General features: G+C 39.1%; 1 protein-coding gene across 20 annotated transcripts in view; it reads right to left on the reverse strand.

Moving 5' to 3' along the window:
• CHM (CHM Rab escort protein) overlaps window positions 1–16,831 on the reverse strand; it is a 191,217-nt gene extending 174,386 nt beyond the window's left edge. For 5 of the 20 annotated variants that reach the window (XM_065538290.1, XM_045383988.2, XM_005594066.4 and 2 more), the window contains exon 1: window positions 16,757–16,831. In XM_065538290.1, the coding sequence (XP_065394362.1) occupies window positions 16,757–16,805 (49 nt within the window). In that variant the 5' untranslated portion in view covers window positions 16,806–16,831. Of the gene's footprint in view, window positions 1–16,383; window positions 16,556–16,693 lie in introns of those variants that run through there. The other 15 variants (XM_065538289.1, XM_005594067.4, XM_045383980.2 and 12 more) reach the window with 3 other exon arrangements.
• Between the last annotated feature and the right edge of the window lie 883 nt (window positions 16,832–17,714).

The following is a 17,714-nucleotide window of genomic DNA, read 5'->3' on the forward strand; positions in this document are numbered from 1 at the left end:
AAAAAATGTAGTCAAAGCAAGGAGATAAACTTGTATAAAACTGGAGCTTTATGCTTCATGGTTTTTAAAAATTATTTAGGGCTGGACACGGTGGCTCACACCTGTAATCCCAGCACTTTGGGAGGATGAGGCGGGCAGATTACTTGAGGTCGGGAGTTTGAGACCAGCCTGACCAACATGGAGAAACCCCGTCTCTACTAAAAATGCAAAATTAGCCAAGCGTGGTGGTGCATGCCTATAATCCCAACTACTCGGGAGGCTGAGCCAGGAGAATGGATTGAACCTGGAAGGCGAAGGTTGCAGTGAGCCGAGATCATGCCATTGCACTCCAGCCTGGGGAACAAGAGAAAAACTCTGTCTCAAAAAAATATATATATATTATTTAGGAAAAGTTAACATACTTAAAACTTTTTGGTCTTAAAAAAGTGAACAACTACTCAAGTTCACACAATTTGTGAGGCATTTACATGAAACATGTATGTGCTTATTTTGAACTATACAGTCTCTCCCACGAGGAAAAGCCAGACATGAGTTAGATACAGATAACCTAGATTAGGGTCAAATCACACAGCATTCCACTGGAAACACTCTGTAAAATGTGTGAGCACAAATATACAAGTACAATGTTTTTCACTGTAAGATGGAGTTAATAATACATCTCATATGGGTGCAGGGAGGAACAGGTACAAAATGATATTAAACACTATACACAGTGGCTCTTGGCATGTCACTGACATTCAATAAATGTTGCTTCTCTTCCCTCCTCTTCCTTCCCCTTCAATAAGATTAGCTATTTGAAGGAAAAAAACTATCACTTGCTTACTATCTACTTAAGTTATCTTCAAAGATCTAGCAACTTAAAATCATTTTTTAAAAAGTCCAATAACCTTTTCCTCATGTAAATTAAAGAGGTTCATCAAACATTTAATATCATCTAAACATTTCACATCATTAAATATAACTATTACATTCATTAGAGAGGCTGTACCAAACAACTTCTCTGCCACAGTATTAAAAGCAAGCGTGTATAATTCTGATGCAAGACAACAATTTTGGCAAGTCATTTTTATTAAACACAGGTAAATATTAGGTATTAAATTAGCATTTCATAACAGTTGTAGTGGGGGAAACCGAGGTTTCCTCCATCATGCCTTTTACAGTTGCGGTTCCATTACAAAGGCGGCAGCTAGAAAAAAAATTAGAAGCTTATGGATGTTATATCATCATACACTAACATGTATGGTACCAGCTTTCTGCAATTTTCTAAAAACCTGTCTAGATAAAATAGAGATGTTTCATTATCAAATGAAGGAGCTAAGTTAAAATCAGGACCCAAGAATCTCACCTAAAATATTTTACAGGGATAAAACCATTATTCATTCATTTTTCAAAATCTCCCTTTAATCCAAATTCTTAATGTCAAACCTCATCATTTACAACTATAATATTTAGGTTAGTTCCCCATGATATATTCTTAAAATGTATTAGTATCTGGGATTGATTTTTCCTAACACTATGCTTACACAAGATAAACATAAAATAAACTACTTACACCACTCCCAGCATATTGAACAATAAATAACAGATTCCCCTGGCAGGACTTTGATGACCTGGTAAAGCCCAAGTACTTTCAGCTCAAATCATATGAAACCATAAATCACTCTTTATTTTACAGAACATTTCAAAATGGATTCCTGCTTTCTACCTTGAAAGTCATTCCATGTGTTATTTATAACCAGTGAAGACCAGAATGGAAAGAAAATTACATAGAACTAGAAAATTTACTGTGACTGCTTTAATAAAGAGTAACTTCTTTTTTAGGAAAAACAGAATTGCTGGCAAGCAAAACTTGATTGAGCAATGAATGCAAAGGTGAAACTACATACTTAACTCATGTTGCAGCCACTCAAAAAATAATGACATCACAAAATTAAGCAGAAACTAAATTTCAACCCAGGTTTAAATAAGTTTTGTTGATTCCTATCTTAAATTCTATATTAAATATTTACATCTTAAGTCTACTTTTTAGTGACTACCATAAAAAGGGAAAAATTGGAAATGAAAGTAGCCTAGGGAACTACCACAACATAAAGACAAAAATATCATTTTTAAATTGACAATTATTTTTATTCACTCTGACCTCCCCACAAAATACTAAACATATTAGTAAATGTAATTTAAAATCTCCGAAATTCTTCCTCATGGAAGAAAATGTGTATTTATAGCCATGTAATTTTAGAATTTTTTGAAAAATAGACTACCCACTAAAACATTAACTTGGAAAATTTATTTTAATTTGTAAAACTTCACTATGGTGTGAGCCTTTAGGAATGGCTAATAAAAAGAGTTTCCTGAGGTTTCAATAGCTGTGACCTCAGGAAAGTCACTTAACTTCTGGAATTCAGATTCCTTATAGATATCCTTATTAGATAAAATAAAGGGCTTGGAATAAGTGACCCAAAGGTTTGTTTCAAGTTCTGAAAAGTGAATGTTTATGCTAGGTCAACAACTTGACCTCTATTCTTGAGCAAATGATAAAGTGAAAGATAAAAAGAGGATTCTGTAAAGATGGCAGCAGTTGTTGATTCTCCCCTATAACTCCCATAAAAACAGACCAGTACAATCAGGATACCCAAACCAAACTCCCAGGGACAATATCCATAACAAAGCCAGGTGATACAATATCATCATGAACCCAAAATAGAAGTGGGTAGTTACAAGCCACCAATAGCTGTAACACCCACATGGTATTAGAAAGTGTGCAGTCCAGGTGTGGTGGCTCACACCTGTAATCCCAGCACTTTGGGAGGCTGAGGTGGGCAGATGGTCTGAGGTTAGAAGTTCAAGACTAGCCTGGCCAGCATGGTGAAACCCCGTCTCTACTAAAAATACAAAAATTAGCCAGGCATGGTGGCAGGTGCCTGTAATCTCAGCTATTCAGGAGGCTGAGGCAGGAGAATCGCTTGAACCCGGCAGGCAGTGGTTGCAGTGAGCCAAGATCGCGCCACTGCACTCCAGCCTGGGTGACAAGAGTGAGACTTCGTCTCAAAACAAAAAAAGAAAAAGAAAAAGAAAGTGTGCAAAAGGAAATCAAGAGAAGATCAAAAAAATTGTTACAGCCCTGAGAGCCAGAAAACACCAAAAGTGCTATCAGGCACTCACTGGAAGCTTGGCAGGCCATTCTGAGAACAGCAGCAGACTCTGGGAAGGGGTTCTGCAGACTTCACCTTGTGAATGAGGGGACAGTCCTGCACTGAGGAGTAACTGCCGGGAACCTAATCCAAATTCAGCAGAACAGGGAAAATAGAGGCAAAGGAAAAAGAAGGTCTAGACAAAACTAGGGGAGCGTAACAGAGCCAGAGCCGGCAGATTTCAGGCTACATGTTTGATTACTTCCTGAAAACACAGAAGAGAGGTCTACAGCAAAACAGTTTGAATGGTTTTACTGGCCTATCTTTCCTATTGAAAACAAAGGGAGAACTTATTTCACTTAAAAATGAGCAACGCAAAAGGATCTCAGTTGAACCACATTCAATGTACATTACGACCAAAGGGAATAAGGAAGAAAATAACAACCTGACAGACAATAAAAGAATGTCAGAAAGCCTCACAAATTAGATGAAAAATATAGCCTATGGCATTATGTGCTAAAAGAAATTAACAAAATGGTGGCAGCTCTGAGAGAACAACATGAATCGAAATTAGAAAAACTCAAAAGTAAGGTGACAGGAACATTTGGAAAAAATTGAGTTAACAAATTAAAGACAAAATCATTTCAGATATGAAAACTAAACTAGGAAGAGCACAAGACCAAAGAAACAAAATGGATAGATGCCTTAGAAAACACTGAAGATGCAAAGGAGGGCATGTAATACAAGTGTTAAGCACATGTTAAACAAAACAGCAGTTATGTTTAAAAAGGAGAGCCATTACACTTTTTGATATATGTTGGAATACATACAGATAGAATGATATGATATTTAGGATTTGCTTCAAAATAACAGAGGATTGAATTGTGAAATGAGAGAAACAGTGGAAGACACTGTCAGATACTGTCGACACAAAGAGTTCAACTCTGTAAAATATATATTTGTGGGTTTTTTTTTTTTTTTTTTTTGAGACGGAATCTCACTCTGTCGCCCAGGCTGGAGTACAGTGGCGCGATCTCCGCTCACTGCAACCTCTGCCTCCCGGGTTCACACCATTCTCCTGCCTCAGCCTCCCAAGTAGCTGGGACTACAGGTGCCCGCCCCCACACCCAGCAAATTTTTTGTATTTTTAGTAGAGACAGGGTTTCACCGTGTTAGCCAGGATGGTCTGGGTCTCCCAACCTGGTGATCCGACCACCTCGGCCTCCCAAAGTGCTGGGATTACAGGCGTGAGCCACCGTGCCCGGCCAACTCTGTAAAATATTTGAAGAGATTTATTCTGAGCCAAATATGAGTGACCACGGCCCATGACACAGACCTCAGGAGGTCCTGAGAACATGTGCCCAAGGTGGTTGGGGCACAGCTTGGTTTTATATATTTTAGGGAGGCATGAGACATCAATCAAATACATTTAAGAAATACATCGGTTTGGTTCAGAAAGGCGAGACAACACAAAGCTGGTGGGGGCACAGAGGAAGGTGCTTCCAGGCTATAGGTAAATTTAAACACTTTCTGGCAGACAATTGGTTGAGTTTATCTCAAGACCTGGGGTTCATGGAAAGGAATGCTCAGGTTAAAATAAAGGATTGTGGGGACCAAGTTTTATTGTGCAGAAGAATCTCTCAGGTAGCAGACCTCAGAGACAGAGCAGGTTGTAAAATGTTTCTTATTGGACCTAAAAAGGTGCCTGGCTCTTAGCTGATTACCTCCTGGATCTGGAAAGAAAGGAAGCAAATAAAGGGGGAAGGCGATTCTCTATAGAATATGGATTTTTCCCACAAGAGACTTTGCAGGGCAATTTCAAGGTATGACAAGGAAATATATTTTGGGGTTAAATATTATTTCCTTGTCTCATAATGTTACACCAAAGTCAGACGGAAAAATAAGTCACGATATATAGGTTCAAATAAAACTTATCTGATGAGAATTTATGGTTTGTAGGGCATGACTCCCGAGATCCCTTAGGTAGGAATTTGGGCAAGATAAAAAATCAGAGCTTAGTCCTCATTACAGAGAAAACAAGACAGGCCATGAGTTGATAACTGTTGAAACTAGGAGACTAGTAGGTGGAGGGTTACTTTATTCTACTTTTTTGTGTTTGAAATTTTCCATGGTAAAATGTTTAAAAATGGATGTAATACCCTGTTTTTTATCTAAATGGAGAAAACTACATCAACTCAAAATCTCTTAAAGTTTTGTTAAATAAATGTAAATGTTTGCTGAAGACCTTAACCTTGCCAGGAAATAGTCTCTACTACAACTAATTGTTACTTAATTTTCTCTTTTTTTTTTTATTTTTTATTTTTTGAGACAGAGTTTTACTCTTGTCACCCAGGGTGGGGTACAATGGCACGGTCTCAGCTCACTGCAACCTCCAGCTCCCGGGTTCAAGCGATTCTCCTGCCTCAGCCTCCCAAGTACCTGGGATTACAGGCACCTGCCACTACACCTGGATAATTTTTGTATTTTTAGTACAGATGGGGTTTTACCAAGTGGGCCAGGCTGGTCTTGAACTCCTGACCTCAGGTGATCCACTTGCCTCGGCCTCCCAAAGTCCTGGAATTACAGGTGTGAGCCACGGTGCCTGGCCTGATTTTTACTTAATTTTCTTAACACAAATATTTCTATTGTAATTTAAGTGACCAAAATGATCTTTTCTCAGCAAAGTATAACCCAGCCCAGTGCTCTTCAAACTTAACATAATATTTAATTAGTGATAAGGAAAATAGCTTCTGTGTTCAGAACATATTTTACTAATGTACCACAGAAGAAACACGATCTTTACTGCATTACTTATAAAGCTATGAGTCTAAAATAGATGATGAAAGAGAATGAGTACTTATTTCAAGAATGTTATAAAAATCATACCAAAAAAACTTCCCCTTTATATAAAATCCTATCATGAAAATCATTTTACAAAAAATAGAGATAAAAACTTTTCAGCTTTATAAACTACTTTTTATAATGAGCAGGCCCTTGGACCAAAAACGGTACTACCATATCCATCCTGTCAATTAAGATGCATGGTGTATCCATTGTAAGCACTGACAGTTGTTGAAGACTGTAGGAAACAAAAGAATAGTCAACCAAATGAAAAAAAGCTCCATAAACAGGACAATGAGTCCCATATTTAATCTTGAAAATTAAATTTGCAAGCAAAGAACACTAAAAAAGGCATAAAATGGCAAACCCCAGCACATGCACAAATATTTCAGTGGGAAATTATGTACCTTGGGATTGTGAAAGGAAAACAAATCTCCCCAAAATCACTAAGCCAAAAGGAAAAGGCAAATTGGGAACTGTGTTGGGCAAACCAGTCTCCCATTCTATTCCTAAATAAGATCGCTACGAAGATTTTTTAAAAAGCTACATACCTCCCTCACAATTTGCCAATAAGGAAATTCCTTGTGGACAACCAAAGGACAGGCAGAACTCAAAGTCATTCCTCTGTTCCCATGAGATAAATGCGTATCTGATGGCTTCCTTTGCCCTACTGTTTCACTACAGACTAAGGCATAAGTAACTATTCCTCATTTGTCTCTTATCTACCTATGACCCAGAAGCCTCCTCCCCACTTCGAGTTGTCTGGCCTTTCCTGATGGAACCAATGAATTATACATCTTACATATATTGATTAATGTTTCATGTCTCCCTAAAATGTGTAAAATCAAGCTGTGCTCCTACCGCCTGGGGCAAGTCATCAGGACCTGAGGCTGTGCCACAGGCACATCCTTAACCTTGGCAAAATAAACTTTCTAAATTAACTGAGATCTTTACAGGATCAATGAAGAATTCCTACAGAAGCAAATCATGTCTTAAAATGTAACTGTAATCTCTGATCCCATTTCTGGCCATTGCTTTAGTGGTGGATTCTCTCTTTGGTTTTAAGGGATAAACACAACCAGGTCATTCTGTTCACCTTCATCAAAAGAAGGTTTGCAAGCTGACACAGATGTCATGATGCTGTTAATAATAAGAAGCTGACATCATGAGGCTACTGTTGGAATCAGGATTTTAGTGTCAACAATGGTAACTCTCCAAAATAAAATAACTGCCAACCACAAACCCAGAGCAAAATAATCTAATCTTGATACTATGAGCTATTTTTTCAATTGAAAGATTCTAGCAATCTAATACCTTAATACTAATTAAGTATTAATCTAATACTCTAATCTTAATCTAATACCTCAACCTTAGTCAGAAAAACTTCGGTCTTAACTGTTTCACCTACGTCAAACTTAGCTAAGCCTCAGGCTTCACATTTGTAAAATGCAGATGATATACTATCTACCGCAGGGTTACTGTGAAAATGAGACAGTGCATTGCAGGGGCTTATCAAAGTGCTTGGCATATAACAAATGTTAGATAATATTTTTCATGTGTTTGACAGTGTGTTGTAGGTACTAGAAATAATTTTCTAATTATCATTGATTTTGCTTACATAGCTGAAACCAAAGTAACACAGGTGCAGAAAATAAGGATTTGAACTCACAGCTCAGCATCTTCTTAATATGCCTGATACCCATGTATAAAACTTTATTTTCTCTATAGCTTGTGTAAATTTTCTCATGATGATTTTAAATCTACGTATAAAAGACTAGTTTAACAAATGTGCAAAGTCAGATCACAGAAACATGATTCATAACATTTCAAAGCAATATAAAATGATTAAAACTGCCATTAACTAATAGCCATAATAACTCAATGAGAATACTGGCCTGGACCAAAAAAAAAAAGACAGGTAAGAATACTCAAAAGAAGGAGTAGAAGTTAGTGATAGGGACAGGAGGCAGGGAAATTCTAGGCAGAAAAGGGCAAGTCCCTGAGAAAACCCCACCCTCAAGCCTGAAACCATGGCACTAAGTGAGAACTTATATCCCTGTTTTCCCGTGCGAATGTTGCCTTTTCCAAAACTACTCATGGTCCACACCACACTCCATCCTGTGTACATAAAAGCCCCAGGCTCAGCCAGCAGAGAGAGGAGAAGCAGTTGGACACTGGAGACTACAGTCGGACATTGGAGAGAAGTGGCTCGACTTCAGAGGGACACCTTGACAGCGTAACTTCAAAGAAGAATCCGGCCAGACAGCTGAAATTCAGGGGAAGATTACCTTCCTGCCCCATCCCCTTTTCAGCTCCCCTTCCTACTGAGGGCCATCTCCATCAGCAATACGATTCCCTACATTTACCATCCTTCAATTCATTCATGCAACCTCATTTCTCCTGGACGCCAAACAAGAGCTCTGGAACCACGAGTGTGGACACAAAAAGGCTGTCACACTTGCCCTTTGCCTTCACTGGTAGAAGGCAGCCGACTAACGCAAAAAGGCAGAGGACCAGGCCAGGCGCGGTGGCTCAAGCCTGTAATCCCAGCACTTTGGGAGGCCGAGACGGGCGGATCACGAGGTCAGGAGATCGAGACCATCCTGGCTAACACGGTGAAACCCCGTCTCTACTAAAAAATACAAAAAAGAAACTAGCCGGGTGCGGTGGCGGGCGCCTGTAGTCCCAGCTACTCGGGAGGCTGAGGCAGGAGAATGGCGTGAACCCGGGAGGCGGAGCTTGCAGTGAGCTGAGATCCGGCCACTGCACTCCAGCCTGGGCGGCAGAGCGAGACTCCGTCTCAAAAAAAAAAAAAAAAAAAAGGCAGAGGACCCCCTGAGTTCTTAACCCTTAAGTCGTCTGCTCACAGCAGAGCTAAAAGAGCACTATAACATTCCCTCCGAAGCTTCAGGGGGCCAGACACCAACCCCCGAGATGCTACCATGGGGCCAGCACAGAGCTGTCTCCTGCCAGTGTTCAAAAGCACTTGCCCTGGCTCCTGCACCCACTCAACTGCATATCTCCTCTTGTGAGGGGTGAAACGCAGCAGGTCGGAGTGAGTGCAGTTCACTCCTCCTGGCGCCAGAGCAGCAGGCCGACTCCAGCACTCATGTACTCCAGTTCCTGCCTTGTTCACTAGCTTGCTCCCTCCTATGAAGAGTTGAAAGCAGTGGGCTGAGTAAACAGGGTGCCCCCTTTGCAAGTCCCGCAAAGGGGGTCAGGAAAATATCCTGCTTCACCAGTACTTTTTAAAATGTGATAAAAACCAAATCAGTCAAGTAATACGTTACCTACTTCAGCTCTTGATAAAATCCAGTATGAGATGAAACACCTACATTAAGCACCATACTGGCCAAGCTGCCTCTGGCCTCTTCTCCTGTCTATTTGCAAACTGTTTTTTTCCAAAAACACCCTCAATATAACATGCTAGCTCTCATAATCATGCTCTAAAAAAGCAATATCTGTGGTAAATTATCATCTCTTTTTACACCAAACCTTAAATGAAATTATTAGAAAAGCAAAAACAAAACATCAACCTTTCAGTGTATCCCTATTTTGCTGGCCACAACTAAACACCCCCAAAATGTTTCCAATGAGCACCAACAGTGATTTTTAGCCTATTTTACTTTGAAATATATTTACATACAGAACAGGCACAGACTAACTTTTTAGTTAAAGAATGCACTGAAACTGAATAGCAGATGATTTAGCATGAGTTAACAGGTCAATTATATGGAATTATAATTGTTTCTGTGCATTGGGATTTTATGTTAAACACAAGAATGTAATGGTGAGCTGCCATATTTGAATTTAATTGCTGTAGCCTGTTATCCAAAACATCATGAAAACACTGGAGAAAATGAGAAAAATGACATGAGGCATGGGAGATGAAAATGATGCTGCAGAGGAAACTATGGTAACAGATGTGGCTCTCTCTGAGGTATTGGCTCAAATTCATGATTTACAGAGAAGGGTACGCATCTCCCAGAGAGTCTTCTCCGGAGTTAGATAACTCTTTACTTTTCTAGGTATTGGAAGCAAACAAAAACATACTTTTCCATCAACAAATGCCTGAAGAAGTGCAAAGCATTTTTCGGAACAGCAAAATCTGCAGGCTATCTTTCGCTCCTATAGCATCTCTTACATTGACAAGGGAGTGTTTCATAGTATACCTCAAATAAGACCAATGCTAAATCTGTTCCAAAAACTATGAGGAAAACCAATGATAAATAATGCAAGCTAGTGAACAAAAGAGAAGACAAAACAGAAAGAAAAAAAGAAAACCTGTAAGCCACTAGGTAAGAAATCTGATAGAAATAGTGATAATAGACACATAAAGGTCTTTCCCACCAAGCAGCCAATGAGAAGACGGAAACATAAATCAGACACTCAATCCTTCCACCATTCTTCACGAAAATCGTGACCCCTTCCTGGAAAGCATTCACGAAATAACAGTAGTAGTAAAAGCACCTTGGTATGGCATTACAACCATACAAGTCAACTGAATTTTATGAGCACCTACTAAGCATTTTTATAGGAATTATTTCATTGAATCCTCAACACAGTCTTGTGAAGTTTATCCTATAGATAAGAAAATTGAAACACAAAGAGAATAAGGAAAATGTCTAAGATGACACAAGTGGAATAGCTGAACTCAAACCCAGAGTGTCTGATTCCAGAGCCACATTGTCAATCGCTACACTATACCGCTCAAATGAGATACACGCATGTCAAAGTGAAAAAATATATATATGTAATGTATGGCATTTGTAAAACTAAACGACTTTTGAAATACCATTTCACTCCTACTCGTTATGTCATTCAGCTGATCAATATACTCTAGGCTTTAAATGTTTTGACCCTGCCCTCTCCAAAAACGAGTGTGTGTGTGTGTGTGTGTGTGTACACGTGTGTATATACATATATATAATGTTATATATATAAAAAACATACGTTACATAGATGTTATATGTTATATATATGTTATATATACATAAAAAAACAACATTCATCCTTACTACATGCATTCTGATATAGTCTACCTCATTTTTATAATGCTGGAATTCACGCCACGATCCACAAATAGGTGGCATCTTACAATTTTTAAAAATCCACTGTAGACAATAGATGTGAAGATTTTGGAAATACACAGGGAGGATTATGGCCATCCTGTGATTTGAGAACCACATCCAGGCATCCTGGGAGAAGATTAGGTTAGATATATAGGAAATCACTTGTGTTGAGGCTGGCACAAACAGATATTTGGTAAATATCAGTTTTCACAACACCTCCTACAATATTACTATCCTCCAAAGCTTAGAGAAGTGATGCTATTCCAACATCATCATAAGTCAATGAGCTGCCAGTCAAGGTTAACTACCTTAATGTTTAAATTCACCAACATCAAGGAATGGGACTGTGCTACTTACATGACCTTTTCTGAAAAAAGCAGCCTATCATTTTTAAGAAAATGCCATTTCTAATCAGTTATTGTATTTTATTAGGCCGTTCCTATGTTGCCATAAAGGAATGTCTGAAACTGGGTAATTTATAAAGAAAAGAGATTAAATTGGCTCAGGGTTCTGAAGGCTGTACAAGCATGGTACTGGCATCTGCTCGGCTTCTGGGGAGGCCTGAGGGAGCTTTTAGTCATAGCAGAAGACAAAGGGGAAGCAGACATCTCCCTTGGTGACAGGCAAGACAAGCGAGAGTGTGGGGAGATGCCACACACTTTTAAACAACCAGTCGACCAGGCACAGTGGCTCCCATATGTAATCCCAGCAATTTGGGCCACCAAGGCAGGTAAATTGTTTGAGTTCAGAAGTGCAAAACCAGCCTGGGCAACATAGGGAGACCCCATCTCTACAAAAATAAAAAAAAAAATTAGCCAGGCATGGTGGTGCATGTCTGTGATCTCAGCTACTTGGAAGTCTGAGGTGGGAGGATTGCTTGGGCCCAGGAGGTTAAGGCTGCAGTGGGCCATGATTGTGCCACTGCACTCCACCAGGGTGACAGAGCAAGACCCTGTCTCAAAAAAAAAAAAAAAAAAAAAATTTAAATAAACCACCAGATCCTGCAAGAATGAACTCACTATTACAAGAACAGCACCAAGCCATAAAGGGATCTGCTCCCATGACCCAAACACCTCCCACCAGGCCCCACCTCCAACAATAAGGATAACATTTCAACATGAGATTTAGGCAGGACAAATATCCAAACCATATCAGCCATTTTTATAGGAAAATTTCTGAAGTATATTAAACACTGACCTTCCTTCTTAAAAAGACTACACAGAACACAATTTAGCCTTTTCTCAAGGACACGGTGTTAGAAATATACAATGGTAATTTTAGAGCTGGTAGATCCCTACCTTGAAGATCAACTATTGAAATCTCACTTTACAGATGAACTAAATGATGTCGCAAGAAATTCTGTAATTTTCCCAAAAATCACACAATAGAATGGTCATGTGATTACCATATACCATGCTGCCACATCTACTACTGTATGGTGCTAAACACTATCTAGCAAGATAATCAGGATTTAGGGGCAGTAGTCCTTATAATTTCCCTCGTGTTTATCTTTGTTATCCCTTCTCTTTCCCCATAATCTTTAGCAATAAAGCTTTTTTTTTTTTTTTTTGAGACAGGGGCTTGCTCTGTCACCCAAGCTAAAGTGCAGTGACACAACTATAGCTCACTGAAGCCTCAAACTCCCAGGTTCAGGCAATCCTCCCACCTCAGCCTTCCAAGTAGCTGGGACTACAGGCATGTGTCACCATACCCAATTAATTTTTGTATTTTTTTGCAGAGATACAGTTTTGCTGTGTTGCCCATTTCAGCTACTTGGGAGGCTGAGGTCTCTAACTCCTGAGCAAGCAATCCACCTACCTCGGCTTCCCCAAGTGCTGGGATTACAGTTGTGAGCCACTGCACCTGGCCAATGAACCTTTATTCTTTTTTTTTTTTTTTTTTTGAGACAGTCTCACTCTGTTTCCCCGACTAGAGTGCAGTGGCACCATCGAAGCTCACTGCAACCTCCGCCTTCCAGGATCAAGGGATGCCTGCGCCTTAGCCTATGGAGTAAGGGGGACTATACGCCCACGCCACCATGCTTGGCTAACAATAAAACTTTTAAATCAAAAGAATCTATGTGTTTATCCTATTCAGGAGAAAAATTAAGCTAACATACTCTGCAGCCCATCTTAGGGGAAGAACTCCAAAAGATGTGAGCAGTGTGCTTTTAAAAAGGGAAAAAAAATGCAGGCTGAATCTCTGTATGGTCTTCAAAAAGAAAGAAGGATGCAATGAAAAGCCTACATTGTCTTAAGAACAGCTTTGGGGATATGACTTTTAGGAAGCCCAAAAAGTTCCTCAGAATAGGCAATGCAGTAAACTTCACAAGGGAAGGGACTAGGTTCTCAATAAACGTGGGTTGAATGACCTGAAAAATGAATATCTGTCACTACACTAAATGTTATCGGGGCCTTGTGATGTTTGATGTTAAGTTTGCATTTTACGTGTTTTTCTCTTCCCTTTCCTATACAGATATAAACTGTCATTTATATGCCTAAGAGCACCCCCCACCAAACATAGTCTTTTCAGAAGTTGATAACATTTCTTGTATCTTCTAAGGGGGTGGTTCTAATATGCTGAACTTGCTAGAATTATTTTTAAAATGAAGATGAATATGTTCTAAGTGATGATCTCAGGGATTCCCCTATGTATGAAGCATTTCAATACTATCATATAGGTCTTATAACTTCCATCTTGACTGCTCTTCTGTTGAGCTCTTGGCTCTGCTGTGCTGCAGATTACACAGGCTGCCAGATAAGTCACCTCCAGTGAGATGTTATGTTACTGGGACTATTTTTAACCTGAAACCAATGGTACTTGTCTATAATCCACAAAACTGTCATTTAAATGACTTTTTAAATGGCAAAATATCCTGAAAAATGACAATTCTGTGCCCAAGCTATGGAGGAGCACTTTCTAGACCCTTACCACATATATCTATTTTTATCCTCTCCCTTGAGACTCCAGTTGACCCTCCTTCTTTATTCCATTTTCTTCTATTTTTTCCACAATTCACTTTATCTTACTCTTCTGTCTTTGGGTGTTCAAGAGATATTTACTGTATTTTCTAATCAGAAGGAAATGGGCTTAACTAAGAAAATACAAAGTTTATTTTTCCCATAATCTCCTGAAAATATGATCTTAAGGAAAAATTTCCATCTTGAATTACAGAAAATGAGAATGCAAGTTAATCAAGGTCAAAGGGATTATAAAATATTATCTTCACATGATTATACTTGATGAAGCAATTGTCCCTTTAGGACATTTTACCTAGGACTAAATATGCTAAAAAGTATATCTAATAGCCTATTTCTTCATGTTTCTGATGCATGCATTATTGCTTCTACTTTTGTTAATACAACTGAATCTATGAAACACTGCTTTTTCTATGTTTTACTCAATGTAATACATTTAATAAAGCAAACATTTTAAAGGCAACTTTCAGCAAACTATTTCACAAGAGAAATATTCCAAGCGCGCTAAAAAATAAATAATGATTGGAATTGTTGGAATCATTTATTTGGGAAATGGCTCTTTTATTTAATTTTTACACTTTTGATTTGTTGGAATCGTTTATTTGGGGAATGACTCTTTTATTCAATTTTTACACTTTTGATGTACCTAAAAACAAAATTACATATCATAAATTTAAGCAATGTGCTTGATAAAACCTAGAATGTGTCACCAATAAACAATATGAAAAATTTCAGTTTTAAGATTAACTTCAAATAAGTTCTTCCCAAACACTGAAAAATAATATTGCACTCACTGGGATAAATATAATATGAGTCTTTTTCCAAATATAAGCAATGTCACCTGATGCAATTCTCTGGCTCACTCACTATAACTTCCTACCTCTACCAAAACAAACTCCATCAGGATGGATGTATTCCAAATCTGAACTGTACAGAAGGCAAAATATATACGAAAAGCATTAGCATCATTCATAAGAATTAACATTCATCAATTAAAATTTGAACCCAGACCTGAAAGAAAAATTGTTGATTAAAAAAATTGTTAAAAACACCTCAAGTTCCTACATAACAAAAAAAGCAAGATTATAAATCTCAAGTATGGTATAACAACTATTCCAAAATGGATGTTGTTCTCAGTTTTAGTATAGACTGGAAAGAACAAATGAATAGTTCATTGGCTCTTTCCAGCTCTCATCCAACATCTGTTCATAGCAACTACAACCAGGTTATTTGTAGCCATGCTGTTATTTTCAGGCTACGAATAAACAGGTCCGTGCTGTTCTGAGAACTATTACCCAGGCATTTTTTGTTAGACAACATAAACCCCATCTAGTTTACCTTCCCTATATTCAAAAACAAGGAAACTGAGGCTCAGAGAGATGTAGTGCCTGCGCCCTCCCCCCCACCCCGCCCCAATTCAAGCAATTCACACTAGCACTAAGCAAGGCCTAAAACCAGGTTTTCTCAATTGTTTCTACGAATATGGGTCAACTCTGAGGATCAGAACCACGGATTGTTTTTCTGGGATGGAAGGGGCCTTTGGAAATTTACAAGCTGTGTGATCCTGAGCAAATTACAACCTTTCCAAGTCCCCTTTTCCTCTTCTACAAAATGCAGAGAGTACCTACTACTCTAACAAGGTTGTGAGGATTATGTCCGGCTTGTAAAGTGCTTAGCACAGTGATTAGGAAATTTTAAGCATTCGAAAACAGGTAGCTATTATTTTTACTCCCATCCTGAAAACATGGCTGCTCCTCATCATGGCTGTTTGAGAAGACAACGAACTGAATTCATTAACACAATGGACAGGGTCCCATCCACCAGAGCTTCTCTGGCCTACCACATTCTACAAACAGTAGAAAACCCCATCAAACAACCTATTTCATCCCACCTAAAATGATCATCCCTTACACTATTTTTAAAAAAAAATGAAATTGCTGCCACATGTCTTCTGCTACGTGTTGCACACTGCATATGTCAAACAGAAATTGCAGAGGAGTTTCTGGTTCCACCCAAAACATGAAGAACAAACGACGGGAAAAGAATTAGATAAGGTCACACACCTGAACTGGAACTCAGGACCTTATTCTCAGCACATTCAGTTATGGGCGGTAGAAATGCTTTAAGCACCATAAAGCAGGAATAATGGCTACCTCAACAAAATACAATTCCCTAGGTTTCTCAACAAAATAGAATCCGTTTTCTTTCCCTAGTAAATCCATACGCACATGGGCAATAATTGAGCATCTTTCTTGTAAAACTGAGGATTAAGCTGTGCCTGAGCTGCGATGTACCCTAGGATCATACAAATCTATGAAAAAGTCCTATGAAATGGCGAGACAAAATGATGGGGAATATCACCTTGAAATCAATAAGGAAGGAATCATAATGTCTTGCCAAAGTCGTCTCCGTTGATAAAATCCCGACCCTCCATTTCATGACACTGCACATCCACTTCCCTCTAAGGAAATTAACAGGAATCACCGCAGCAACCAACCTCAGCAATCAGCATCGACCAGATCAACCCCTACTCAAATGGCGATAAGCACTGCGGGTCCAAGCCCCTCCCTGTAACTGCCAATTCCCGCGCTGACTCCGGACTACCTCACTTCCTTTCCGTTCTCCCTCCCACCCTCGACCCACGATGTTTGTCCCAAAACTCGCCACTCACAGAAAAAATAGAAACAAGACAGTCTTCCTAAACTTTGTCCAGGAAGTACCAGGTTACACATACCAGTCCCTATTACGATCACATCAAACTCCGAAGGGAGAGTATCCGCCATCTTGACGGGAAACGCGTCATGTGACTATTACTTGTGGAAATGAGATCAAGTTAGGCATTCCCTCAGTGGAAGGCGGAAAGGAAAACAATGCATTCTGGGTGGTGTAGTTCTTGGGTGGAAGGTCCTGGCAGGCGACTACAGTATTATATTTAAAATGTTTACACGTAAATTAAAAGCTCGACTGATTTTCCAGGCTGAGTGCTGTAGCTCATTTAGCCTGGAGGGTTGAAGTAGGAAAGAAATGTAGATTGTTATTCCGTTAGCTAGGATGAATGTGGGAGACTTGGATACCCCTTGACAATACTGAAGCAAGAATTGTTAGGAGACACGGAGAGCGGAGTGAAATTGAAAGGGGTTTGCTCTGTGAACAAAGGAGATTTTCATTCCAGCCTAAAAAACTGTTTCCCGCCGTCGTGTCTGTACTTTCGTGTTGGCCCTCGAGGCACGGTTTTTCACACCAATACTTTCAAAATATATTCCATATCTTTTTCGTTTCCATGTCTCCTCAATGAAAACCCACGAAAAACCTCTCACCCTAGTTTCTTCAGAATGGAACTCTCACCGCGTCCGCATTTGTTCTAATTAGTCCAGACAGCCACTCGGGCAATAGATTAGCCTTGTTTTATAAGAGGGAAAAAATATATGAAACCATAGTTGTACTGGATAAGCGTTTGTTGAGTCTGAACTTGATTTTCCGCACGAACTAGATAAGTTCATGCAAGATTCTCCTTAGTTTACATTTAGTTTCCAATCTATTCGTTTCCATAAGCTACCGTAGAAATAATTAAGGTTAAATGGCCTTTATATTAAAGTGATTGTATTTGACGAGGGACTTTAGGTCGTCTATGTCTAACAGCTAACAGAGTTCTCATAAGTATCTTCAAGGTCTGTCACCTCCCACCGCTTCCC

This window comes from Macaca fascicularis, chromosome X, assembly GCF_037993035.2.
Source record: "Macaca fascicularis isolate 582-1 chromosome X, T2T-MFA8v1.1".
Classification (NCBI taxonomy): Eukaryota; Metazoa; Chordata; class Mammalia; order Primates; family Cercopithecidae; genus Macaca; species Macaca fascicularis.